The 26,300-nt window shown below is 36.7% G+C and overlaps 3 protein-coding genes across 9 annotated transcripts in view; 1 reads left to right on the top strand and 2 right to left on the bottom strand.

The window, feature by feature from the left end:
* Positions 1 to 44: 44 nt before the first annotated feature.
* LOC306884239 (nuclear factor NF-kappa-B p100 subunit-like) lies at positions 45 to 11,765 on the bottom strand. 7 transcript variants are annotated; one of them, XM_079439966.1, is made up of 27 exons: positions 11,554 to 11,759; positions 11,045 to 11,100; positions 10,109 to 10,230; positions 9,239 to 9,414; positions 9,060 to 9,171; positions 8,800 to 8,839; positions 8,139 to 8,208; positions 7,990 to 8,030; positions 7,675 to 7,773; positions 7,440 to 7,591; positions 7,147 to 7,259; positions 6,893 to 7,051; positions 6,229 to 6,333; positions 6,053 to 6,141; positions 5,800 to 5,938; positions 5,153 to 5,287; positions 4,866 to 5,042; positions 4,632 to 4,773; positions 4,261 to 4,375; positions 3,959 to 4,166; positions 3,682 to 3,851; positions 3,059 to 3,161; positions 2,590 to 2,813; positions 2,397 to 2,478; positions 2,148 to 2,311; positions 755 to 866; positions 49 to 655 (listed from the first exon to the last, which is right to left on the bottom strand). In XM_079439966.1, the coding sequence occupies exons 6-27, from the start codon at positions 8,836 to 8,838 to the stop codon at positions 579 to 581; spliced, it is 2,715 nt and encodes a 904-aa protein (XP_079296092.1). In that variant the 5' UTR covers position 8,839; positions 9,060 to 9,171; positions 9,239 to 9,414; positions 10,109 to 10,230; positions 11,045 to 11,100; positions 11,554 to 11,759; the 3' UTR covers positions 49 to 578. The 7 variants fall into 7 exon arrangements, with proteins under 7 accessions (XP_079296089.1, XP_079296092.1, XP_079296091.1 ...); XM_079439965.1 differs by lacking the exon at positions 10,109 to 10,230 and having other exon boundaries at positions 11,554 to 11,755; XM_079439968.1 differs by lacking the exon at positions 9,060 to 9,171 and having other exon boundaries at positions 11,554 to 11,741.
* A 664-nt stretch (positions 11,766 to 12,429) lies between these two features.
* Positions 12,430 to 25,967, bottom strand: LOC306884343 (shieldin complex subunit 2-like). Its single transcript, XM_079440125.1, has 9 exons — positions 25,824 to 25,967; positions 19,602 to 20,859; positions 16,895 to 17,002; positions 16,519 to 16,713; positions 16,095 to 16,241; positions 15,509 to 15,715; positions 15,181 to 15,418; positions 14,071 to 14,186; positions 12,430 to 12,809 (listed from the first exon to the last, which is right to left on the bottom strand). Exons 2-9 carry the CDS (start codon positions 20,767 to 20,769, stop codon positions 12,634 to 12,636), a joined length of 2,355 nt encoding a protein of 784 aa, XP_079296251.1. The 5' UTR covers positions 20,770 to 20,859; positions 25,824 to 25,967; the 3' UTR covers positions 12,430 to 12,633.
* Positions 25,153 to 26,300, top strand: part of LOC306884352 (glutamate dehydrogenase, mitochondrial-like) — a 14,710-nt gene continuing 13,562 nt past the window's right edge. Inside the window, exon 1 of the mRNA XM_079440141.1 lies at positions 25,153 to 25,734. Coding sequence (XP_079296267.1) covers positions 25,332 to 25,734 — 403 coding nt within the window. The 5' untranslated portion in view covers positions 25,153 to 25,331. The remainder of the gene's footprint in view (positions 25,735 to 26,300) is intronic.

The following is a 26,300-nucleotide window of genomic DNA, read 5'->3' as shown; positions in this document are numbered from 1 at the left end:
TTCTAATATGCTGATTTCTTATTATTACTATATACAGTCAACATATAAGACACAGAATAATGAAATAACTTTATTAAAACAAACATACTTAATCTGAACAAGCATATAACTGCAACCAATCATACACATAAATAAACAGTATTAGATATGTCTACAGATGTATCAGACAATCAACCAATGTGATTTAAATTGAATCACATCTTTGCAGTTTCCAAAGGTTGCATATATATCAAATCAGAGCTTACTAGAAACATTCATATTGGAACATTCTGCAGAAATATTCCAAGATTACAGCTGTGGTTGTGAAATGACTGTAATTAGAAATGACTGTATTGTGCATTACTGTAATATTAGACTACAGCTTCACTCTAGACCATGGAGATTTGAGTATCTTAAGGCAACGATTTCTGTCTTGTTGTCTTTCTCAAGGGCTTTTGATCTCAAAACGATCCTTTTCAATTTCTCCCATGCTGTGCCATATTTCCACTTTATTGAGATGATGAACTGTCCACCAGTTCGCACCTGAAAAAACAGTCAAATAAAGTGCCAAGTTGTCCTTAAAGAATAGATGCTGATAATCAGTGATTGGCCACTGCAGGATTTCCCATCTCCTCTTCAATGGACTGACTCCCAAAGCCACTGTCCTCTTTAGAATCTGGAAGAAAGGAAAAATGTTTTGTTCACAATCTACTGATTAAAGCTTTTGTGTTGTGTCAGAAGTGAGAGGTTTCTCTGTCAGAGTATGAACCTGTACCTGTGCTCTGCTTGTCCTCTCTGGGTTGGCTGTCTCTCAGCAATCTCACTCCTTCACTCACACCCAGAGACTGCAGCGCCTCCACCAGGCCGTCCACAGGACCACCACTCAACTGAACATGCAAATAAACATGCTTAATAAATCATTCACGAAGGATGTCAACTTGATGCACAAATGCAAAATCCATCTAGCCAGACAGATACAATCTAAAACTCTTCTTAAAGAAAAATGTATATACTGCATATATATGCTAAATAAATTTACTAAAATACTTATTCTTGTAAATAGCAATCCATTATTTAATATTATTTTGTTAAGTCTTATTTTCAGTTAAATAAAAAGCGGAAAAAAAGACAATTTAACAAAAATTTCAATTTTCTTTGTGGAGGAACTTTGGCTCTGCTATTTTGCGCGGGAGAATGTAACGACTTGGGTCGCGTGCTGTGCACATGGTTACAGGTAAATGCATTCGAGTGAATCTCACTGATTATATTAAATTTCCCCCAATAACGAAAGGCAGACTGGTATCCAAAAAACTGTTTTATGAACCGGTAAGTTGCTTATATGTAGCTGCCGTTTTGACTGTTTTAAAACAAGTTTACAAACGTTTTTATATATTACTAACATTAGACTTAATGACTGCTATTTATATCAGATTAACGTTAGTGAAGACAGTAAAAACGATTAGAATATGGCTGGTAGATAAGGCAAACAGACCAAAGTAAAAACTGGTTTAGAGATTGGTACTGTTACCAACCTTGTCACTGCACAGTAAATATAATGCTATGCAAACTATAATTTCTGAAAAGCAGTATTTTATTACTAGCACTATAGCTTTGTTTTTTTGCTTGCAAACTCGTCAGTGTACATTTGTTGTGGTTTCAACTTTTAGGACAATGCATATTAGTAACCTAGCCTGGCTTTCTTTTATTTTCAAATATGACAAACACAGAAAGATGAATAACAGAAGTCGGCAGTTTCCCGTGAAAACCGTCCCGACAGCTCTAAAATATATATAATTATTATTAAGTTATTGATTTGGGGTAAGGCAATACACTATTTGGAAGATGTATTGGATGTATTCGCTCACTGTTTAAATTTTGTTAATTTCAAAGGAAAAAAGTACTTAAGTACTTCCAGTTGATTAGTCACATGCAATATATTGCGAGAGATGTCAAGGAGCTATACAGTGTATTGCACATTTTGGCAAATAAAATCATCATCAAACTAATCCATGCATATAGAAAATTTGCAAAATGTGCCGTACATACTTAATACTTGAGATAAAGTCATGAATATGCTAGTATGCTGTTCCAAACAGCAATATGCCAATATGCATATTTAACATTTTAACAGAATCTGCCAATTTGTGAGAACAACGACAATCTCTTACTTGGTAGTTCTCGAGAAGCTTCTGGCAGGGTGAGGCACTGTCCTGGTACAGGTGAGAGAGTGTGAGCATGCCCAGTTTTTCCGCCAGCTCTCTCCAGGGTACGTGGTCTTCAATGAGAATACCACACAGTTTTGTGAGCACCTCACTGTCCAAACCTTGGTTCACTGTAGGAGGACGAATACAGATCAGTCACACATGCTAGAAGCGTGAGTTTGTGAGAACATAAAGCATGCATCTAAGTCTCATTACCTTCCTCAGTGCTTATTTTGGTCCTCTTGGGGGCGAGTGAACTGGGCTTGGGGCCTTTCCTGCCATCTAAAAGATCTCTAACCTGAGGTAGAAGGTGGGGTTTCATAAAGTTAAGTCTATTACATGTATTTATTCATCCACCTTCAAATGTTCACACATTATACTTGGATATTACAGATACAAAAGCTCAAACCTTTTGGCATTTGGCCAGATCAAATGGTGTGTGTCCCGCAGCAGGTCTCTTGCGTGGGTTAAACGTTCCTCTTTCAGATGATATCGACATGCAGTGAACTTGTTGAACCATGAGATCTGGAAGCTGCCTGTCGACTTCATTCTTCTCGCTCTCGTCATCTTCATCTGATGAAGACGAGCTCTGGAAAAAAAGAGGCTCGTCGTTCTCCATACGTTTATCAGCACCTAAAAAAGAAGACAAACATCATTAATCAAACAGTTCAAATGTAATTTATTTTGAGTGAGTTAATGAATGTCATATATTATGAAAATGTGGACAAAGACCTTACTAAAATCACATGCTATGCAGTAAATGCTAAGCAGCTTGATTGTGTTCGTAATGACTTTTCATTGTGGTTTCTGGGCCTTCACAGATGTTTAAGTATCTCATATTTGTATTAAATTTGTAGGAATGAAGGTTTCTCGGTTACCTGCAGCTATCAGCATGGAGCAGAGAGGTGGGGAGCCCTGACTGGCTGCAAAGTGAAGAGGACTGTTGCCCCCATAGGTACACACATTCACGTCAGCCTTCAGCTGTAACAGAAACAACAAACAAAACTTTGTGGTGGCTGCATGCTGAAGAAGTGTTCAATCGGAGTGAAACCGCTCCAGTATTTCATCACAGTGATATTTGAGAATGACAGCAGAACTATTCATATCTGTGTTTGTTTTATGCTGTTGTAAAATACACTTGTTCAAAAGTTTGGTGTCAGAAATCAATACTTTCATTCAGCAAGGATGCATTAAATTTATCAAAACTGAAATGCCATTCTTTTAAACATTTCATTAATTCAATGTATTTAATGTATTTTTCATCAAATAAACAAAGACTAGGTCAGCAAAAAGAAACTTCTTTCAAAAACATAAAAAAAAAAAAAAACCTACAGACCTCAAACTAATAATGTGGGTCATCTGTATCAGTCTCAAATTTCCTACTTAGCGAACCCCTAATAGTGATGCAACAAGTATTTACTGAACTAATCTGAAACTATGACAACAGAAGAACTAAGAAATCTGAACTGTTCAACCCTTTAGCACTCCATAGGTCCTTTACCTCGGTAATGAGATAACAGGCCAGTTTTAAAAGGTTGTCCCTCACTGCCAGGTGTAGTGCTGTGCAGCCACTTTTCTGCTCTGGCATGTTAATCTTTGCCCCTGCCTCCACCAACAATCGAAGACAGTGCTCTCCATCTTTCTTTACTGCGAGATGGACTGGATATTGACCTAAGAAAGAAGAAAAAAATTATTTTCACAGTATGTTCACATGTGTGATGCAACCTTAAGTGCCATTTCAATGAAGACTGAGAGACAATACCATGTGTATGTCTCACCTGAGAAGTCAGCAGAGTTTATTAAATGGGCATGGCGCTCTCCCAGCAAACCCAGGATCACTCGTAGTATGGCTTCATCACCGGTGTGAGCGGCCAAGTGAAGCGCTGACCGGCCCTCTTGGTCCAGCAGGCTTGGGTCTGCACCTGTTTTCATCAGCATCTCAACTAACTTGGCCTGCTTTGTGATCACAGCCAGATGCAGTGGAGCCTAGAGAAGAAAAGAAAGATAAACTTAATAACTTAATAATAAATAAAAATCAAATAAACATTCAAATTAAATAAATAACAATCTGTTAAATTACCTGACTGAGGTTGTTGAGTTTGTTGATAAACTTCTGCTGTGGAGTGTTGTTCAGGGCCTGAATAAGCTGTTGTACCACAACAGGTTGCTGATGGATAATGGCCAAGTGCAAAGGCCTATGGGAAAATAAATACAATACAGATTAATATTTCAAGTTTGAGCAATTCATTGCTATTGTATCTGTGTACCATTGTTAAATGTATTAAAATGTCACTACAATATTTACATTTATTCATTTAGCAGATAACTTCATACAAAGTAACTTACAATACACTAACTATACTAGAAAGGTTTAAAGGTAGTTGACACATAACCTAGTATTTAATTAAGTATAGTTGACGTGTGTTAAGGCAGAGATGTGAAAAGACATACGTGTCTCCGTTCTCATCTTGCACTCCACACAGATGTCTTTGAAGAACCAGCAGAGGGCGCACATCCCCTGTGCTGCAGTACTGTAATAAAGCACGAGCAGAGAACTTTGCCATCAAAGTGGCACGACTCTGCAGAGCTGTGGCTGGAAACAATACAGGAAGGAAATATACATCACTGAGCGTATATGCACCTAAAATCTCAATGTCTTGAATTTAGCTGGCAAATTCTACTCACCAATCTGAAAGAGCTGCTGTTGCATTTGAGAGCCAGACTGAGTTTGTGTGTTTGTCGACTGATTCGGAGATCTGTCAGTCTGTGGGGTGGAGCCTGACATTTGTGCCCCGCCGCTAAATCCACTACATCCACCAATATAATACCCTGAACCATCCATCGGATGATTAAATTGAAAACCTAAGGGTGAAATTGACTATGTTACATTTATGAACGGTCTTGTGTACACATGAATTCAACTGGCAATCTACACCGGAAGCCTCTGTGTTTAGAAATAGAATATGCTATACCTCCTCCCATTCCTCCTCCCCCTGTTCCAGATCCAGGCCCTCCAAAGGCCCCTGCTCCTCCTTGAGGTCCTCCCCGCCAGTGATCATAGGGTTGAGGAAGTGCCTTCATCCTCTTCCTCTGAACCTCTTCTTTGTCTATGGGGAAACAGGAGCCGACATGTCATCAAACGTGAGAAATACATCTGATGTTTTTTTTTTTTAAGAAATTAATATGCTCAATACTGTTTGCCAAGATGGATTAAATTAATCAAAAAATGACAGCAAGACATTTGCAATGTTACAAAAATGTTTCTATTCTACTATATTTCATATAAACACTGTTCTTCTGAACTTTCTCTTCAAAGTATTCTGAAAAAAAATACAAGGGTTTCCACAAAAATATTAAACAGCACAACTGTTTTCAACTTGGATATTAAAAACTGTTTCTGAATAATTTCTGAAGGATCATGTGACATTGGGATCATGAATGCTGAAACCAACCACAGACGTGCATAATGTACATAATGCCAAAAAGGAAGTGAAATAATTACGCTACTGAATGAGACATAAACGATCCCCATATGTATTTTAGAACAGTTTGTCTTAATCTGTTGGTTTAAATGATTTCTTCAGTTTTAAGGACTGCTGTTTAATATAGCACTACTAACCTTGATTGTGAGGAATATACGTGAAATGCTTGGGTTCGCTGCAGTCGCCTCCCTTCTTCCTCTTGAGCTGCAGGAAGACTGTGACAGGACGTGTGATATCTGTGCAGTGGTATGGTGGGGTCTTAAACACAATCGCATACTGATGGGAATAAAAACAGTGTTATTAAACATTTGTTGTAAAAGGCTAAACTACCTCTGATGACAAAATCTGGAATAGTCAACCATTTTATGCATGTGTCAATTTATAACAAACCTGTTTGTGGACATCAGTAGGGGAGAAGTCTCCAAATGCCTCCCATCCTCCATCATCTTCCTCCTCATAAAAACGAATGTCAATATCATCTGGAAATGAAGGGGAATATACATCATTTGATCTAAAAGGATGGGAAGGACCGTCAATCCTTTTTTAAATGAGAAAATCATAATAACCTTTTTGAACTTTATCACAGAGCAGAAAGACCTCTTCTCCTCCCAGCACTGATCCAGAGGTTTTGTCCATGCGGGAGATCTTCAGATTTGAAGCATTTGGTGATTCTGGGCAAAGATCAGCACATTTTACTTTAGTTATAACAAGATTATATAACACATACTTTTCTCATTCTAAAAGTTTTGGGTCGGTAACATTTTTTAGAAAGAAGTGCTGCTTAATGTTTTTGTGGAAACATTGATAGATTATTTTTCAGGATTCTTTAATGGATAGAAAGTTCAGAAGAACAGCATTTATTTTAAATAGAAATTTCAGTAACAATATAAAAGTTTTTACTGTTACTTTTGATCAATTTATTGCATCCCTACAGAATAAATGTAATTTCTTTCTAAAAAAAAAAAAGTGACAATTACATTTAAACAGGATTTTACAATTTTACAGTAAAACTAAATTGTAAAATAAAATAAAGACGCTAAACTAATTAAATTCATAAACAATTAAAATGGAAAAAATAAAACTTAGATATTTTATTAATTCAAACTATATATGAGTAAAACCTCATTGTCATTTAAATCATAGTGCTTATACATATTTTAGTTTATTTTGGTAGATATTAAAATTCAACTGAATTTCTTTAATTCTCTTATGTTGTTTGGCAGGACTTACTACTATCATAGATAGGGTTGGAGACAACTGGCTTCAAGGCTCTTGTGAAACTCCCATTGCTGTCCTGCAAGTAAGCAGTGAACTTTAATCTCACAATGTTTAGGTCCATGTTTTTGCCCAGTTCTTTGGCCTCTTGCAAAATAGCCTGTTCCTCTGAATCTGAATGAGAGTAATAGAGAAAGCTTGTAAGATGTAGAAAGTAAGCAGTAGAGAGTTACTATATATCCAGTTGAATAATGAAATCACAGACTTACCAGTTAATTTATATCCAGGCTCTTTTATCTTCCTCTTCTCTTCTTTCAGCCTTTTCAATAATACTTCAACCACTCCTCTCTTAGTGACATGGAGGATGCCTAAATTACTGAATCTAGACATAGAGGATGGGAGGATGAATTAAGAATGATTGAGCAACTACACACAAACATCACTTAAAAGCCACAAGCATCACATGATGATACACAAACAATGCCTTACGCAAATCACTTTAATCATAATAACAAAGAAAGAGATCATATGAGCATGATGAACAGTAATAGTGTTCACTCACTGTGCTGTGAGATCATTAGACCCGACATCAATGGTGCATATCCCGTTGTCATTACAATGGCGACCCACAAGGCTGTGCGCATGAACACGTGGAGGGTCTGTGTGCGTCACTAGCTGAACCTCTATGCGAGCGTTACCCACGTAGTTTGACAGCTGTAGAGGGAGAAAGCGTGCGTTTATAAATGTACTGTTAATTTAAAAACTTCATCGCTAAATTTACATGTGGCATAACCCACCTTGACTGTGGGATATGTCCTTCTGTTCCTCTCACTGGAGGCCCCTGGCAGACCACCATGGGATGGGCCCTCACATTCATAACGAAATCTGAATCCTCTCTGTAACGCACACATACAGTGTCATTCACGTAACCCCTTACTCACTGATAAAACCCAGTTTTTGGGGAATTCCAGTGTATAAGTTTTGGAATTATCCCACATTGCCTGCACATTCAGTGCAGCACATTACCAATATGTGCAAAATACTGTCAAATTAGTACTGTCAAATACAGTGGAAAAGAAGCAAATTAAACAAGCATATGAAGACTTCTGTACCTGCTTTGGCTCCTCGATTATCTGTAGGTAAGGCCCATGAACTGGAATAAATATCAGATCATATACAGTAAATTATCCTTATTTTCAAAAGGTAATACGAACAATAAATTAAAAACATCATTAAATACATTCAGACATTGTTAACTTACCTGTCTCTGGCACAAAGGGTTCAGGCTTCACCTCAAAAGGTTCATGCAAATACTGAATGTCCACCATAAACTGTAAGGACAAAATGTTGGTGTTTTTATATTAAGTATATTTTTGTGTGTGTTTTATACCCAAACCTTTAGAACAAATTACAATGTGTCTGAGTATGAAAATTAAGGATGAACCAATTATAAACTTCTGGCCATTACCAATAAGCCAATAATTATTTTTATGTTGTGATAACTAATAATATGCCCTGATATAAAAATGTAGACTATATTGTTTAAATAAATGTATTAAAAATAACACACTACAAGTGAATTTAAGCATCAAAACGTTATAATGTACAGTGTGGCTATACATTTTGAGATCTGTAAAATTACGTTTAACGGTGTTATTACATTTTTAAAAACTAGCTTTCAAAGTTAGTGTTTGATAATGGTAAAGGTCATCTAAATGTAAAAATATGAGAAATGAGCATTAAAATGAAATATGCAATATCAGCTAATACGAGAGATAACCAATATGGCACCAATATATTGTGCCCCCCCCCCCCCCCCCCCCACACCCACACACCAAAAAATCTAGAATTCGTCACCCTAAATCAAACATCTGTTGTAAGATAGCAAACTACAGCAGTAATATTGACAACATGTGGCTCACCTCATTGTTAAACTTCATGGGATACTGTGCATCATCCATCCTGTAATGTAGAAGAAACAGAGAAGCTCTTATTGAGACCGTTTCACACAGAGACAAACCCAGAACTCCAAAAAACCCAAGAGGTAAGGTGCTCTAATACAGTCATGCTGAATCAAAACATCAACTGAGCTGCAAACCCCTAAAGATGAATTTAATTTCCCGTGTTTTTCCCCACAGCAGTCCTTTTGACCTACACACAAGAAGGCGCACACTTAGCCTACCTGACAAACAAAATGCAGAGAAAAAGGTTCTCAGATTTACATCCAGGTGGATGCTGCACACTGGTGGTGGACGAGGAGACACCACCCCTCACAATGTAGAGCGCTTTGAGTGCTTAGAAAAGCAGAAAAGCGCTATATAAATGTAATTAATTATTATTATTATTACACAAAGAACTCACACAAATCTATTTCGCTTTCAGTGTCAGAACAAGATATGTGCACCGGATTTTTTTTTTTATTCTGCCTCCCTCCTTCTGTCTGGCTGACTTGCGTTACTTCCAGGAAGTAAGGCAGTGAAAAAAAACAGAGGAAAGCCCCCAGAATACCAGCTCACTGCTGCCGCTGATGTCAAATCCTGAGAAACACAGGTACAAGCATATTCACACTTTGATATTAAGCCTGCTCATATCTGAATTTCCTCAACTTTCCAAAGGCTTTTTTGAATTCCTTTCTCTCTCTTTTTTTTTTTTTTTTTGAGGTACTTTTGAAACTAAATTCCTATAATGTTTCCTTTTTAAAACAAAATTTAGATTAAATTCTGTGAAAACAACAAAAAAATTCCACCCATGTGTAATTTACTCAAAATGTATTTCTGAGTCTGTGAAACTGAATTAGTCAGATATCTTCATAGTGCCGTCAATACTAATGCCATGAGAACAGCCCTGAAAGATGGGGATTGCCCCCCATCTGTTGGTCTGCCCTTGCAGCCAAATCTTTAAACCCACTAACACTTCCACAGTAAACCAAACAGGAAATGTAGCTGAAGATCTCTAAATGATATAACTACTACAGAAATTGGAGAAACTGTAATGTTTTATTTTATATATTTATAGCATTATCATTATTATTTTCATTGGCTAGGTTTGGCTACACTGAATGATAGGATTGCACAAGAGTTTACTTAAACTGCCACTGACAGGAATGAGGAAGCATTGTACTTTTCAGGATGAGCTGTACTAAGATTGCTCTAAAGTAGCAGATATTCTTAAACCCATGGGACAACTAGCAGAGTAAACTATGAATTTTCTTTCTGAGGTGTCAGGGCTCACTTTGAGTGAAACGCAAATCCTGACGTCACTGAAGAGAGAGTAAAACTCTTGGATGACAACCACATCCTGTCCTTCTTCTGTGAAATGACAACATCTTCATTTCAGTCAAACAACCCCTACATCTAAAGAATGTCAAATATAGACACAAAGATTCATTAAGAAAATGAAAAAGAAAGACTGTGAAAATGGTTTTGTCAGTCTAAAACAATGGATGTCAAACAGGGGCCTGGGGACCGCCAAGAGGCCAGGAAGACATCCAAAACTGTGAAATTACTGTAAATTAATAATAAAAGTCATTTTAACAATCCAATTTAATTAAAATGCTAACAACAACTAATACAAAATGTATTACTGACATGTCTTTCAGTATGTTAATATATTTTAATCAAACATATACATCTCTTGAAACAGAATCACAACTTTTTAATTTTATTGACTCACGATTGCTCTCAATAATAAGGTTAAAATCAAACAACTAAGCCTCACAGACAACACATTATAAAGTTCTTTAAACACTAACTACAAGGAGATAAACCTTGCTCTCTACAAAGGAACAAAACATACATTTTGATGTAGACAAATCACAATACATCTGATTTTAAGAGTTTCAACTCTTCCATACACATAAAGAGTTAAACTATTGTATGTAAACTCTCTAATTATTTACATATTATAAGTTTATTAGTATCAGTATGCAAATTTGACTAATTACAAGTCTAGGTGCTCCATGTAAATCACGTCCAAACCTTTTGGTGTAGATTTATATTTACAAGTGTGCACAGTCTCATAACTAAGTGAGCTGTCAATCAGGAGCAGCGTTATTGGTGGGCTAAATCCTGTATGTGCCAATGATGCCCAATGAAAAAAAAAAACAGCACCGGTAGACAATTCACTAGGATGCGTGAGACAACAACAGGGGATAAAACTGTAACTTACCTTAGTGCTCCTGCCATTCTGTGCTCTGCAGGGTCACCCGAAGCGACTCTGGACTCCTGTCAGATTGGAAATGATGAGTGAGTACATGGTGTTCAATAGGGATGTGATTCCCCTGCACATGCAATTCAGATCCAGAAAGTACTGACTTTTGATGGGAATTTCCCCCATAAGTTACTCGCGCGAGCAGCAGCAAAATGCACGGGACAAAACTTGTACACTATCGATAACTGGCATTAATGAACATTGCTCAAATTTTCGTTAGGTTTTGTTATTAATATGCAGCGATACTGTATGCACGCGAGGGCACATCATATTGTACAGCATCTCTGTAATGTTTTCAAAACAAGCTTAAAATAGATTTCTCTATGTAACTTACTGAGTCATTATTTCTAAATTAGAAAGCAGAGTATCATTCTCTATTATAAAGGCCCACATTACTTGTTACAAATCTGATATGATAATAATTTCGTTTTTACTAACTTACAAGAGTAACGTTACTTATCACTTACCTTACAACGGTGATATTTGTCTATTCTCGTTTAGTTTCTGTTAGACGTCAACTTAACTAAATCACTGATAAAATCTTAGCAAACACATGAAAACATAAACAAAATGCACCATCCATCAAACGAGTCTATTCCAGTTTCTTTAATAAATATTTAGTGAACACTAAGCGAGCTTTGTGAGTCTGTCTACTGCTGGAAAGCCCCTACTCAAAGGGGAATTCCGCAACCACGTGGCGTGGTGGGAGACTTCTGATTGGTTCTTAGACCAGTCATGATTTGTCTGTTTTTAATAACTTCCGCTCAAATATCAGTTTATTTCAACTGCTAATAAAAAAAGAATCATCCCATAATTAAAGCAAAGTTAGACTAACTGTGCAAATCTGATTTCATAATAACTGACAATGCAACAGACAGGATTGTTTTAGGAAGATATATATAAATATATATATATATAACTTTATAAAGTTTTTGTTTACATAATATGTGTGTATTGTATTTATTTTGTATATATATAAATAAACACATGCCACATATATTTTGAAAATATTTACATGTTTTTACCTGTATATTCATATAATTTATATAATATATAAATATAATGTATAAACAAAATTTTTCTAAAATCTATACTTGCATGTGTGTGTATTTATTTATACATAATGAATATACACAGTACACACAAATATATTATGTAAACAAAAACTTATTTTGGATGCGATTAATTGTTTGACAGCACATATATATATATATAATTAATTTATTCATGTTTTATATTTATATATTTATATTAGAAGTTGCATAAGAGAACACCTAATATACACCCAATATTTTTTTTTCCCACTATGGACCATACCAAGGGTAGACACTCCATTTTTATTTACAATTTACAATTTTTATTTAATAGATTTTAAATTATAGCCAAAGCAACATTAAAAATACATCTTTCAAAGAATATCCAGGATGCAAAAATACTCATGTGCTATGAAAATTAGACGTGATATATGGCCTTAAGACAGTTTAATCATAGACTATAAAAATACATGGCATCATCTTAAATATAGATGAATATTCTTCATATATTCTTCATGACTCTAGTGAGCTGAAGTCTAATAATAAAAAGTTCTGAATGACAGGAATGCTGTTGTCATCACACTGGAAATGGCTTCGGACAGTCAGGAGAAATGTGTTCTTCATGGGGATCAATATGGAACTAATCCTGTTAGCTACTACCTGGATGAACCTCACCTCTGATGCTGGGGCTAAAGACACACACACACACACACACACACACAGAAACACAACTTTTAAAGTAACAATATTGAAACAAATCATGTATGTGTATCATGATACAAATAAACAGGAGTGTCATGCACTCATTATTTTTGAGGGGGCACGGGTGGGGGCTCGTCATTATTGTCACGACACACAGCAGCCACGATAGCACTGTATAACTGATACTAATAATAATAATAATAATAATAATAATAATAATAATAATATGTTTAATTTAAATGGCGCCTTTCCCAGGCTCAATGATTTTTTACAAGGTACACCAATACAACAAATACTCATTACAAAGAAACAAATTTAAGTGGACACTGGACATTTGCCCAATTCAGTAGCAAATAATGCAGCTGCATATAACACAGATTATGTAATAAAGACATAGAAAAAGAAAACAAATTGGACAAATACACAATGCTATTTAGTGATATTGTTGATTAAACATATGTTTTAAGCTTTATAGGCTTTGATATAGGCTTATGTTTTATTTATTTTTTCCTTTTATTCGAAAAATTCCCAAACTATATCATGAAATATCTTGTTTCTTAAATGTGTAAATAAATACATTCTGCACCTTTATAGATTATGTTAGTTGATCTGTAATGGGCGATGGACAAAGTAGCCTAATAGTGTAATCTATTAACTATGCATAAAAACCTGCTTTTTACTTAAGTACCAGATATGGGTAAGAAAAAAAAACTGCTACATGTACTGCATTAGGCTAACCGAGATTGCATATTATTGCTCTTTTGTTGGTTTTCATTGCTTCTGTTGTCATCATTTGTAAGTCACTTTGGATAAAAGCATCTGCTAAATGATTAAATGTAAACATAAATGTAAATATGCGTGTCATGCCATAAAATGTTAATACAACTGACTGACACCGGCGTTTCAGCGGTGACTCATCTGAACGCCTCTGATTGGTTACTCTATTGATTCATGCGCCACAGAAACGTGTGTGATTGGTTATAATGCACAGTGCTGCAAAAAGCGTCTGTCTCTGGCTCAGCGCCAGCCAGCTAACACAGATTTGAATTTAGCATTTGAATTTGCTGCACTGAATGTTCTAATCATGACTGTATCAATTATAAAAAAAATTCTTCGGCTATTTTTTGCTTTTGGAAGCTGCATTTAAAATCCACTTGGCTCAAAAATCTGAGGGGGCATGAAATGGGCATGACACCTCTGAAATAAAGGTAAACACTGGAGAAGGGGGAAAACGAGGAAATACCTCACCTATGGTCTTATGTAGCTTATCTGGGGGAGTGTTCAGGAGGATCTTCTGCACTAGAGCAGGAGGAACTTGCACGCAGATTTGATCATCTCCAGCTCGAACAGTTAATACAACTGGCCTACAAAGACAAGTTATTATGAGAAAGTAGATCTAGATAATTGGGTAACTTCAGGTTCACTTTACTTATGTGGTATTTAATTACATTATATAATTTTGATTTATAAATATAAATATTTATTTATTTCTCTGATATTTGCACATAATGACCACTAAACTGTATAATTCACCTTTATCCCTGGCAGTCAGTTTCTTATGCTGTGCTAGTTCCATGTGTCTCTTTACAGTCTCTTTCTTCTAACATAAAATAATTAAAATGAATATTACTTAAAATAATGTTGCCAATAGTGTTGAATTTTCAATAGCCATTACTCCTGTCTTTAGTGTCATGATCCTTCATAAATAATGTTTATTCATTTTTTGCTACTTATTATTTTTGTGGAATCCATGATACACTAACATTTGGGGTCAATAAGATTAAGAAAAAAGTTATTACTCTTATTCAACTAGTGTGGATTAAATTGATCAAACATGATAGTAAAGACATTTATAATATTTATAGTTTAAATAAATGATTTTCTATTGAACTTTCTGTTAATCAAAGAATAAAAAAAAGAGAGAGAATAAAACATTTAAAAGAAATCACAGTTTCTACAAAATTATTTACTGGAAAAATGTTTTTTTTATTATTGATGATAATAAGAATCATTATCAATAATTGAGGACTAATCATAAATAAGCAACAAATCAGCATTATTAGAATGATTTCTGAAGGATCATGTGACACTAGAGTAATAATTGCTGAAAAGTCAGCTTTGCCATTTCAGGAATAAATTACATTTAAAAAATATATAAAAATAGAAAACACTTATTTTAAATTGCAATAATATATCACATTATTACTGTTTTACGATATTCTTGATCAAATAAAATCACTCTTGGTGACCAAAAGAGGGAAAAAATGAAAAGGAAATTATCCCAAACATTTGATCGGTGGTGTGTGTAATATGTATATTAATATATACAGACACACACACACTTTGGTTGAGACAGACCTATAGTAGCGACGCACTCCTGTGTGTGGCAGACATGGGTAGCAGGGTCTGTATATGCTGTTCTCATCTGTTTCCAGTTCTGCAGAGCACTGACCACATCCAGCAAAGATGATGTCACCAGAGACTAAGTCCAAGATCGTCTCCAAGGGCGTGTTGCCATCTATTACCAGCGAGGCCTCCTGGGATGGACTGCTCTGGAACTGGAACGCTGTGATTTTAACTCTCAGATCCACATCACCTAAATGAGTGCATAAACAAGAGAGTATTAATGTAACCATAATTAATTATACTACACAAATGCATTGTTAGCATCAACAAATAGTTCTACCTGAGTATTTCTGGGAAAGGAGTGTGCTGAGATCAATCTCAATGCTGCTAGCGGTCCTCTGTGAGCGGACAGTGTTGTAAAACTCCTTGCATCGATTGTCATCAGGAAAGAGAGGCTGACAGCTGCTCCATGGAGTAGAATGCAGCTCTAGCAAACCTGAAGTCACATCTTGTCTGACTAGCAGCAACTTAAACTCCCACACAGCATCTATAACATGCATTAGCAATGCAAATGATACAAAATCAAAAAACACTCAAACTTCCGATTGCTTTATTACATTGGTTGTTCAACACAACAACTGAAAGCCACAAAAAGCAAGTATTTATATATTAATTGTGTGCTTACAGAAGTTGAATACTATATGTTCTTCAAAAATAATAGCATTTGTAAAACAACATAATTAGCATTTTATTATATTAATATTTAATATTTAAATATATTATTAATAATAACAATTTGTTAATTTTAATATTAAATAATATATTAAATAAACATGATTTAAGTCATCCTGTGGCCACTCTTTAAGGTTGCTGAGGCCCCCTACCAGGCCCCGGCCCCTTTGATTGAACCATTGAATTTTACACACCTTTGTTCCTCCCCAAACGCTGCAGCCAAGAGAGAGCAGCTCCCCAAAGTATGACAGCACCTCGGTGACCATCTCCTTGCTCCACATTCAAAATAGCTTTCAGTACACCTCCTGATCTGGATGTCCCCTCTGCTTCATCACGCCAGGCTAAAATCAAGCAAAACAGCATTATGAATACAAAAATGTCTTTTAATTACCTTTAAGATTTGATTGTTTAGTATGTGAATGTGTAGTGAATGTGAAGTACAAGGCACATATAAACCAATTTATTAAATCTCTCTCCGGAATACTCAATTCTGGTTGATCAACAGTGTCATCCAGTGGTCTATAAGACCACTCACCCGGGTAATTGAAACCAGTGCTACTTTTATGTTTTGACATAGCAATATCATCTGAAACAGTGGATTATAATGCAGTTCTATACCTGTGATTAATTTCCAGTGTTTAACCCTAAACAGAGCATGAACCAGTGTGTCAGGACGTAATGCTCCAAGGCGGATGAATGGGACGGAGTGCAAATCCTGAGGCTTCTGACGAGGCAGAGACACCAACAGGGGGCGCTTCTCACACAGATGAGTGCACAGCGTTCTCAATGTATGACAGTTCAAATTCTGTGGGGCTAGACAAGATCAGCATTACATAAGAAGGGAATAACCTATACAGTTATATACATAACAGTAACATTAAATAATCTGTTCACAAAATTTTTATGTAAATAGACATTGCAATATGACATCTATACCTTTAAACCTTGGCAAAATGCTTAGGTTAAGCCTCAGTAGTAATTATGTTTCTGTTACCTGGTGGAATACGTTCCTTTGTGACCTGTCCCAAATTCAGCAGCTTACTGGTGAAGGACGACTGCAGGACAGTCTCAGTCTTCCACTTGTCTATGTGCACTGTCACATCTGCCAAAGCAAAAACAGAAAGACAACTGTGAGTGAAGCATGAGGACATTTCATTGGAGTGCATATCTCACGGGTGTTTTTTTTTTTCAACTACACATCCATTTTGACCACTTTATTTTAAGATGATTCACGGTTGTTCTGGATATACAGTGGTGTGAAAAAGTGTTGGCCCCCTTCCTGATTTTTTATTTTATTGCATGTTTGTCACACTTTAATGTTTCAGATCATCAAACTAACTTAAATATTAATCAAAGATAACAAGTAAACACAACATGCAGTTTTTAAATGAAGGGGATTTTTTATGAAGGGAAAACAAAATCCAAACCCACATGGCCCTGTGTGAAAAAGTGTACCCCCCTCCCTCCTGTTAAAACATAACTGTGGTTTATCACACCTGAGTTCAGTTTCTCTAGCCACACCCAGGCCTGATTACTGCCACACCTGTTCGCAAACAAGAAATCACTTAAATAGGACCTGCCTGACAAAGTGAAGTAGACCAAAAGATCCTCAAAAGCTACACATCATGTTGAGATCCAAAGAAATTCAGGAACAAATGAAAAGGAAAGTAATTGAGATCTATCAGTCTGAAAAAGGTTATAAAGCCATTTCTAAAGCTTTGGGACTCCAGTGAACCACAGTGAGAGCCATTATCCAGAAATGGTGAAAACATGGAACAGTGGTGAACCTTCCCAGGAGTGGCTGCCCGACCAAAATTACCCCAAGAGCACAGCGACGACTCATCCAAGAGGTCACAAAAGACCACACAACAACAGCTAAAGAACTGCAGGCCTCACTTGCCTCAGTTAAGGTCAGTGTTCATGACTCCACCATAAGAAAGAGACTGGGCAAAAATGGTCTGCATGGCAGAGTTCCAAGATGAAAACCGCTGCTGAGCAAAAAGAACAAAGGCTCATCTCAGTTTTGCCAGAAAACATCTTGGTGATCCCCAAGACTTTTGGGAAAATACTCTGTGGAATGACGAGACAAAAGTTGAACTTTTTGGAAGGTGTGTGTCCCAATACAGTAAAAGTAACACAGCATTTCAGAAAAAGAACATCATACCAACAGTAAAATATGGTGGTGGTAGTGTGATGGTCTGGGGCTGTTTTGCTGCTTCAGGACCTGGAAGACTTGCTGTGATAAATGGAACCATGAATTCAGCTGTCTACCAAAAAATCCTGAAGGACAATGTCCGGCCATCTGTTCGTGACCTCAAGCTGAAGCAAACCCACCTCTGAATGGTTGAAGAAAAACAAAATGAAGACTTTGGAGTGGCCTAGTCAAAGTCCTGACCTGAATCCTATTGAGATGCTGTGGCATGACCTTGAAAAGTCGGTTCATGCTCGAAAACCCTCCAATGTGGCTGAATTACAACAATTCTGCCAAGATGAGTGGGCCAAAATTCCTCCACAGCGCTCAGACTCATTGCAAGTTATCGCAAATGCTTGATTGCAGTTGTTGCTGCTAAGGGTGGCCCAACCAGTTATTAGGTTTAGGGGGCAAGCACTTTTTCACACAGGGCCATGTGGGTTTGGATTTAGTTTTCCCTTCGTAATAAAAAACTTCATTCAAAAACTGTATGTTGTGTTTATTGTATTATCTTTGATTAATATTTAAATTTGTTTGATCTGAAACATTAAAGTGTGACAAACATGCAAAAGAATTAAACTTTTTCACACCACTGTATAGGTTGAACGAGCTTCACTGAGGTGATTCACTGTTTGTTGGACTGACAGGTCATGATTTTTGAGGATCATCCTGATATTCTTGTTTTGTTGCTTAGTTGTACATTTCCTATGTTCACACCCATTCTGTTGACAAAGATTAGTTCAAATGGATGCTTAAAATACATTCCTACAAAAACAGTAAACAATACTGTTTTCAAGTAACATGCTGCATGACCTTATAATCAGGATTTTTAAATAGATGTGGTCTAAATAATTCTGAGTTTCAGAGTATGTTGTGTACGGAAGCGTATTGCATTCACTTAAGGACAAATTCTACTCTGTTTTTCTGAATTAACGAGTTAATTATCTCAGAATTACGAGATAATTTTTAATGAAAAAAAAAGTTTTTGCTCTATTTTTCTGAATTAATGACTTAATTATCTCCTAATTCTGAGACAATTGTCATTAATTCAGAAAAACAGAGCAAAAACTTTTTTTTCATGAAAAATTCTCTCGTAATTCTGAGATAATTAAGTCATTAATTCAGAAAAACAGAGCAAAAACTTTTTTTTCATGAAAAATTAACTCGTTAATTCAGAAAAACAGAGTAGATTTTTTTTCCTCAAGTGAATGCAATACGCTTCCGTAGTTGTGTGTATAAATACAAGCCGAATTCCGGAAATGTTGGGACGTTTTTTAATTTTGAATAAAATGAAAACCAAAAGACTTTCAAATCACATGAGCCAATATTTTATTCACAATAGAACATAGATAACACAGCAAATGTTTAAACTGAGAAATGTTAAAATTTTATGCACAAAATGGGCTCATTTCAAATTTGACTTTTTTGGATACTTGGCAATGATATTTGCCTGACACAATATAAAATGCGTTAATTCATAGATCTAATGAGGAGGTCTCAGTGGTTTCACCTGTAATGAGCAGAATATCTCCTGGAAAAACTGTCAGGGCCCAGAAAGCCGCTGTCCTCCATAGCACCACCTTCATCTCCACATCTGATTGGTCTGTAACAATCAGTGTTGCTAAAGGTACACTGGTTCCAGCCGAAGCTCCAGTTTTCACTTTGACTTCTTTTAAGTGGCAAGGATGCACCACAGCAACCAAGATGGCATATCGCACACCATGAGTCTTACATCTGGCCAGCAGGGTTGTAGGGCCACAGAGGGGGGCAGCAGTTGTTCTTGCCCTCTGCTTTGTTTCTTTAGCTTTACTTACAGTCTGAGACAACTTCATCCTTTTAGAAGTAGTGGGACTAGGTGAAGTCTGTGCAATTGTAGATGGTGAGTCAATATTAAGCCCAACTTCCTCATGATCCACAGGTTTTTCAGCCATAGCATTGCCCTGAGAGCAGAGGATGCCGTCATTTGTGATTTCCAGGATCACCCCTCTCTCCTGCTGTCTTTGGCTTAGACTCTCATTATGCCACTCTCCTGAGCTTTGCAAGGTTCCCCGCAAGTCCCTCTCTTCAGGGCTGACCACAGGACTGTACAATTCTGGGGAACTTATAGAAGATGAGGGCGTTTGTTTGGGAGGGGTGTGTGGAGAACCAAGAAGAAAGTCATCAGGAAAGTCAGAAGTTGGACATTGGGCCACTTTACCTTGAAGAAGCAAGGCTTGGGACTTTGTCCATGTACTCAGATACTCAGTCTCTGTGGAAACAGGTGATGTAGGCCTTCCATCTCTGCCTTGTCTATTTAAACTATGCGAGAAGAAGCAACTATCTAGGTATTCTGTCACTGATACAGGACACAAATCCTCTTCTTCAACGGACTCTGCCTTAGATTGAGAGCACTGGATGCCCGATTGTTTGCCGTCATCCTGGGATGTTTCCGTTTTGTCCTCTGTACTCTTAGATACCTTGTTAGAGGTAATAGCAGTTTGCATTCTACCACTAACCATCGCAACACACTCATCACCTGTTTGGGCTTCTCTAACAGTGTCCTTGGGAATCAACCTGCCTTTACTCCAAGTGAGGTCCATTGTCTTCCAGGGCGGGGCTGCTCTCTCCTGCACGTCTTCAGTGAGTGCTTTGGGACATGGGGCACCCAAAAAAACACAAATCTTTGGTTTGTGTGCCATTTTCCTGTCCTTAGAAGTTGCACTGATATTGGCCCAGTCATAAGATTGCCAGGGCTTCTACTATATTTGCAGATAGATTAAAGTGGCCATCTGTAAGAAAACAGAAATGCAAACTGTTAGTTAAAACATATAGACAGAAGTCCACAAAATGATTAAAGGATTGGTTCACTTCCAGAATAAAAATTTACTGATAATTTACTTATCTCCATGTCATCCAAGATGTTCATGTTCTTCAGTCGCAAATAATTATTTTTTCTTCAGTCTCAAAGTTTTTTGAGAAAAACGTTCCAGGATTTTTCTTTATATAGTGGACTTCTATGGCTCCCAACGTTTTGAACTTCCAAATTGCACTTTCAATGCATAATAAGGGTCTTATCTAGCGAAACAGGTGGTCATTTATATACTTTTTTAACCACAAATGCTCGTCTTGCACTAGCTCCGTGATGCGCATACATTACTTGACGCATTATGTAGTCACGTTGGAAACGTCACACACAGTTAGTTCTTCGTCTGTGTACTCTGGTAAAAAAAAAAAGTTAGGGTAGGGTGAAAAACTCCATCTCATTTTCTTCTCAAACTTCAAATTGTCCAACATTGTTGTTTTACCTTTTTTTTTGTAAAGGGCGTTTGACTTTCTTTGCACACTCGCTTTGTAAACACGGGGCCTGCACTTCCACCCACGTCACGTGTGACCTTTCCAACGTGATTACGTAATGTGTGAGTTTGGGCTAGCGCAAGACAAGCATTTGTGGTTAAAAAGTATATGAATTTTAGTTTTTAAGAAAATGACAGTTTGTTTCGCTAGATAAGACCCTTATTCCTCGGCTGGGATCGTGTAGAGCCCTTTGAAGCTGCACTGAAACTGCAATTTGGAATTTCAAACCATTTGGGAGCCATATAAGTCTATTATATGGAGAAAAATCCTGGATTGTTTTCCTCAAAAACCTTAATTTCTTTGTGACTGAAGAAAGAAAGAAAGAAAGAAAGAAAGAAAGAAAGAAAGAAAGAAAGAAAGAAAGAAAGAAAGAAAGAAAGAAAGACAGACATGGACATATCGGATGACATGGGAGTGGGTAAATTATCAATAATGTTTTGTTCTGGAAGTGAACTAATCCTTTAAAGGCAGAGTTCAGCCACAAATGAAAGTTCTGTCATTATTTACGCAGCCTCATGATTTTCTTCTGCAAAGACAAAATACGACATTTTGAAGAATATCTCCAATGTATTTGTCCATACAAGAAAATCAATGATGTCAAAAACAACATTGGATCAAACTGACTTTCATTGTATGAACAAAGGTTTGGAATGACATGAGTGGGAATAAATGATAACAGAATTTTCAGTAATGGGCAAATTATCCCCAGTGTTGTTATATTGTTAACTAAAACTTAAACTAAAACTATTAAAAAATAATTTTAATAAATTTAAATAAAGCTGAAATAAAATATAAATATTAGTTTAAAAATTAAAATAAAATAAGTTTAGGCTGAAGTACTAAAATTACTCAAACTGAAATAAAAATAAAGCAAATAGAAATATTAAAATTAAAAAAATTAAAATAAAACACATAATTTACTAACACAAATGACTAACATAAAAAGTAAAATGAAAACTGAGTGTATAAAACTAATTCAAAAATGCTAATAATATTATCAGAATATATAAATAATAAAATTACATTGGCTATCCCTTTAAATATTATCAAAAGCCACACTGCTGAAAATGTTAAATTACAGTAAAGAAAAATTCCAAGCAAGTTCATTGAGGAAGAAAAGCAAGAATCTACTAAAAACCTTCACAGCTGGTGGGAATAACTGAGAGCATTTTAATGTGTCTGTGCAAGTGTGCATTCCTCAGATCAGTTGTTTTCACTTAGCAAAAGAACAAAAACAGCAGTTTAATGAGTGACTCTCCAGAATTTCACCAACCAGATGATGGGTGTAGGCACCACATGAGCCAATAACAGAGCAGTACAGCCTTCTTTCAAACTAGTGTGATTTATTGCAGGAAGAATTTGCAGACTGAGATGGAGGGGTGGTATACTAAAAAGAAGAAAGAGGATGGAAACAGCTTTTCTTGCTTTAGCCGATTCTCACGTGCATTCAAGGTGCAAGGAAAATGTTATTATTATTTTACTCGATGGTTAGACCACATAACATTGTTCATTAAACCAAAGCTTTTCTTGAAAATATTTTTAAAAACCATGTGAAACAAACATGAATACAAACATTTGAAAACTTGGCACATGTGTTTTAAACTATTTCCTTGTCTTGATCATGGACACTTTTACTGTAAAAAAAGGAATCCATTGCTGCTGTCCACATATATGATCCTCTGAGGCAATGGAGCATGTACACATTGAGACATATTCTGGGAGACTGCAAAAAAACAAGCACAAATTCTTCTCTGGAAAACAATCAAAGAGGCCCTGCACAGAGAAGATATGACATAATTCCTCATGTTACTGTAACCGCAGGTGAAAGGAAAAATAGTAATAGGGCACTTTTTTGGGCTTTATTTAAGTCATATCTGTTTTTGTGTGCAGAGAGAGCACAGAACACAGGGTCATTGGCCATTATTATCCTTCTGTGCACGTGCCATAGAAGATAAACAACATTCACAGAAGGATTAGTTCACTTTCAAATTAATATTTCCTGATAATTTACTCACCCCCATGTCATCCAAGATGTTTATGTATTTCTTTCTTCAGTCGAAAAGAAATTAAGGTTTTTGATGAAAACATTCCAGGAATCCTCTCCACATAGTGAAGTTCAATGGACTCCAAACGGCTGAAGGTCAAAATTACAGTTTCAGTGCAGCTTCAAAGGGCTATAAACGATACCAGACAATGAGTAAGGGTCTTATCTAGCGAAACGATCGGTCACTTAAAAATAAAATTATAAAAAAGTATAGGCTTTATAAACACAAATGCTCGCCTATTCGTGACGTCACGTACGTTGAAAAGGTCACGCTTGACGTAGGCTCCATCTCATCTTCTCCTCCAAGTTCAAAATTGTCCGACATCGTTGTTTTACCTTGTAAACTCGTTGAGTTGTAACTTTGTTTTTGTAAACGGCGTTTGACTTAGTATTTACACGTTTAACTTGTAAACACTGACTCGGTGCTTCCGCCTACATCAAGCGTGACCTTTTCAACACCATTATGTCATGACCACGTATCGCAGAACAGCCGAGCATGTGTGTTTATAAAAAATATACTTTTTTTTTTTTTTTTTTTTTAAATGACCGATCGTTTATAGCCCTTTGAAGCTGCACTGAAACTGTAATTTTGACCTTCAGCCGTTTGGAGTCCATTGAACTTCACTATATGGAGAGGATTCCTGGAAAGTTTTCATCAAAAACCTTCATTTCTTTTCGACTGAAGAATGAAATACATAAACATCTTGGATGACATGGGGGTGAGTAAATTATCAGGAAATTTTCATTTGAAAGTGAACTAATCCTTTAATAATCAGTTCATGCAGCTTTTTTCTATTTAGTAAAATTAACTTATTTCATTTAGTAAATTTGGCTGTATGATTTCAGGTAGGAAGCAGACATAACTGATTTATGAGACTGGAGATATGAAGCTACTCCGTCATGGACTGGAAAAGGCTAATAACCCTGACACTATAATCACAGTCAGCAGGGCCTCTGCTGACCTCACATGACCTCAGCTGCGCAAGAAAAGGACAGTCTGGTTAAGCGAAAACAGAATAACCTCCTGCCCTTTATCACTGAAATAACTATATTTAAATACTGACTGTTAATATGCACCGAGTATGAATGAATGAATGTGCTGTGTGTTTGTTTGGCTTCTAACAAGTTACTAGATAAGCACTACAATCACCAAAGTAGAGTTATGATGAATTGGAAAACTGTTGTAGTCCTTACATAGCAACTTAAAAATTCACGTTCACTTGAAAGTCTCTTATCGTAACATTAAGCACAAACCTTATTTTACTCATAAATCTTAGCAATGCTAAAACACAGAAAATATTCCAAGGAGAAATAATGGTTCAAAAAGCAAAAATACTTTCAAAAAGTAGGTTAATCATATTATTTAGAGGCATCAGTCTGTTTTGAAAGCTTTTTCAGGTGGCATTCCTTGCTATAAAAAAAGAAAGAAATAGGTTACACTATTTCTTTAAACCCCCCTCCCTATGTTCTAGTCTGTAGTAAAATACCTTGACATTACAGTACCTCTATAAGAAAATTTCCCCCCAAAAATTAAAAACATTTTAAAGAGGTATTACGTTTAGCCAATACATTTATTTCATGGACAGCAGCAACTTACTATACTTATACATACTGTTTTAATGCCTTTTCCCTGAGTTCAAAACGCAGTGTTTGCTTATGGGTTCCTGCTCTTTGAGCGCCTCCCAGCTTGAGGTGGAGACCCACGGCACGCCTGCATGCCGCTTAAAACAACTCACAAACACTTCATTGAGTGGAGAAGAAAGAGGAGGAGCCCTGGTGTCCGTTTATTCACCCGTACCACCATTTGACTCTGTCTTAGTTTTTTTCTCTTTGTAGATACTGTTAGTGTTTTAGTTCAAAATCATGTATAGGTATCTGGGGGAGCTCGTTACCCGCGCAGCCGCCAACAGCGCGTTGGCCTCGGGATGCGTCGACTCCGCTTTGCCTGCTTCCGCGACTCTCCTGCGCGTCCGCCGTTACAGCGAAGCCGTGGGAGAGAAAGACGATGACCCTAACTTTTTTAGGATGGTCGAGGGTTTCTTCGACCGCGGAGCTTCTATCGTGGAGGACAAACTCGTGCATGATCTCAAGACGAGAGAAACGCCCGAGCAGAAGCGGATCCGAGTGCGTGGGATCCTCAGAATCATCAAGCCTTGCAACCACGTCCTGTCCGTGTCGTTCCCCATCAAGAGAGACAACGGGGAGTGGGAGATGATCGAGGGCTACCGAGCTCAACACAGCCAGCACAGGACTCCGTGTAAAGGAGGCAAGTTCATGCGTTATTTACACCGGAGTTAATAGGAAGCAGACGTGCTCTCGAGAGAAAACATGCAAACTAAGCCACATATCACTTACCTGTCTAAGCATCTTCTAATGTTTTGCATTGTGATGACGTGATTATGCGTGTGTCCAACACATTAATTTACACGCATTATCTTTGTAATTTGACAGAGAGTGATAAATAGGCCTTGCGTGCCACGAACTTTGAAAAAATCCTGCGTCGCGGTTAATTTACGCAGCAGCGACACTCTGCGACTGTTTCAAGCTGCACAATAATAAAATCAGTGTGCAGTGTACTATAGCTGGTAATAAAGCGGCTAATATATAAGTGTTATATCGGAATAAACTGGCTTCATTTATTTATCTGGTCTGTTAGCTGGTCTAATGTGCACAGGTTTGTTGCATTGAAATGACCAGCTTGTGGCCTTCTTAGAACATTAACACATAGTTTGACCAGCTTAAGCTGGTTTGAAGACCAGTTGGTTTCTGGTACAAGATGTTATACAAACTTAGACCAGCTAGAATTCAGGTGCATATTCCAAAATACAGCTT

Source organism: Barbus barbus (assembly GCF_936440315.1).
Source record: "Barbus barbus genome assembly, chromosome: 18".
NCBI lineage: Eukaryota > Metazoa > Chordata > Actinopteri > Cypriniformes > Cyprinidae > Barbus > Barbus barbus.
The sequence above is the reverse complement of the archived record's forward strand: the minus strand, read 5'-3'. Positions and strand labels throughout refer to the sequence as shown.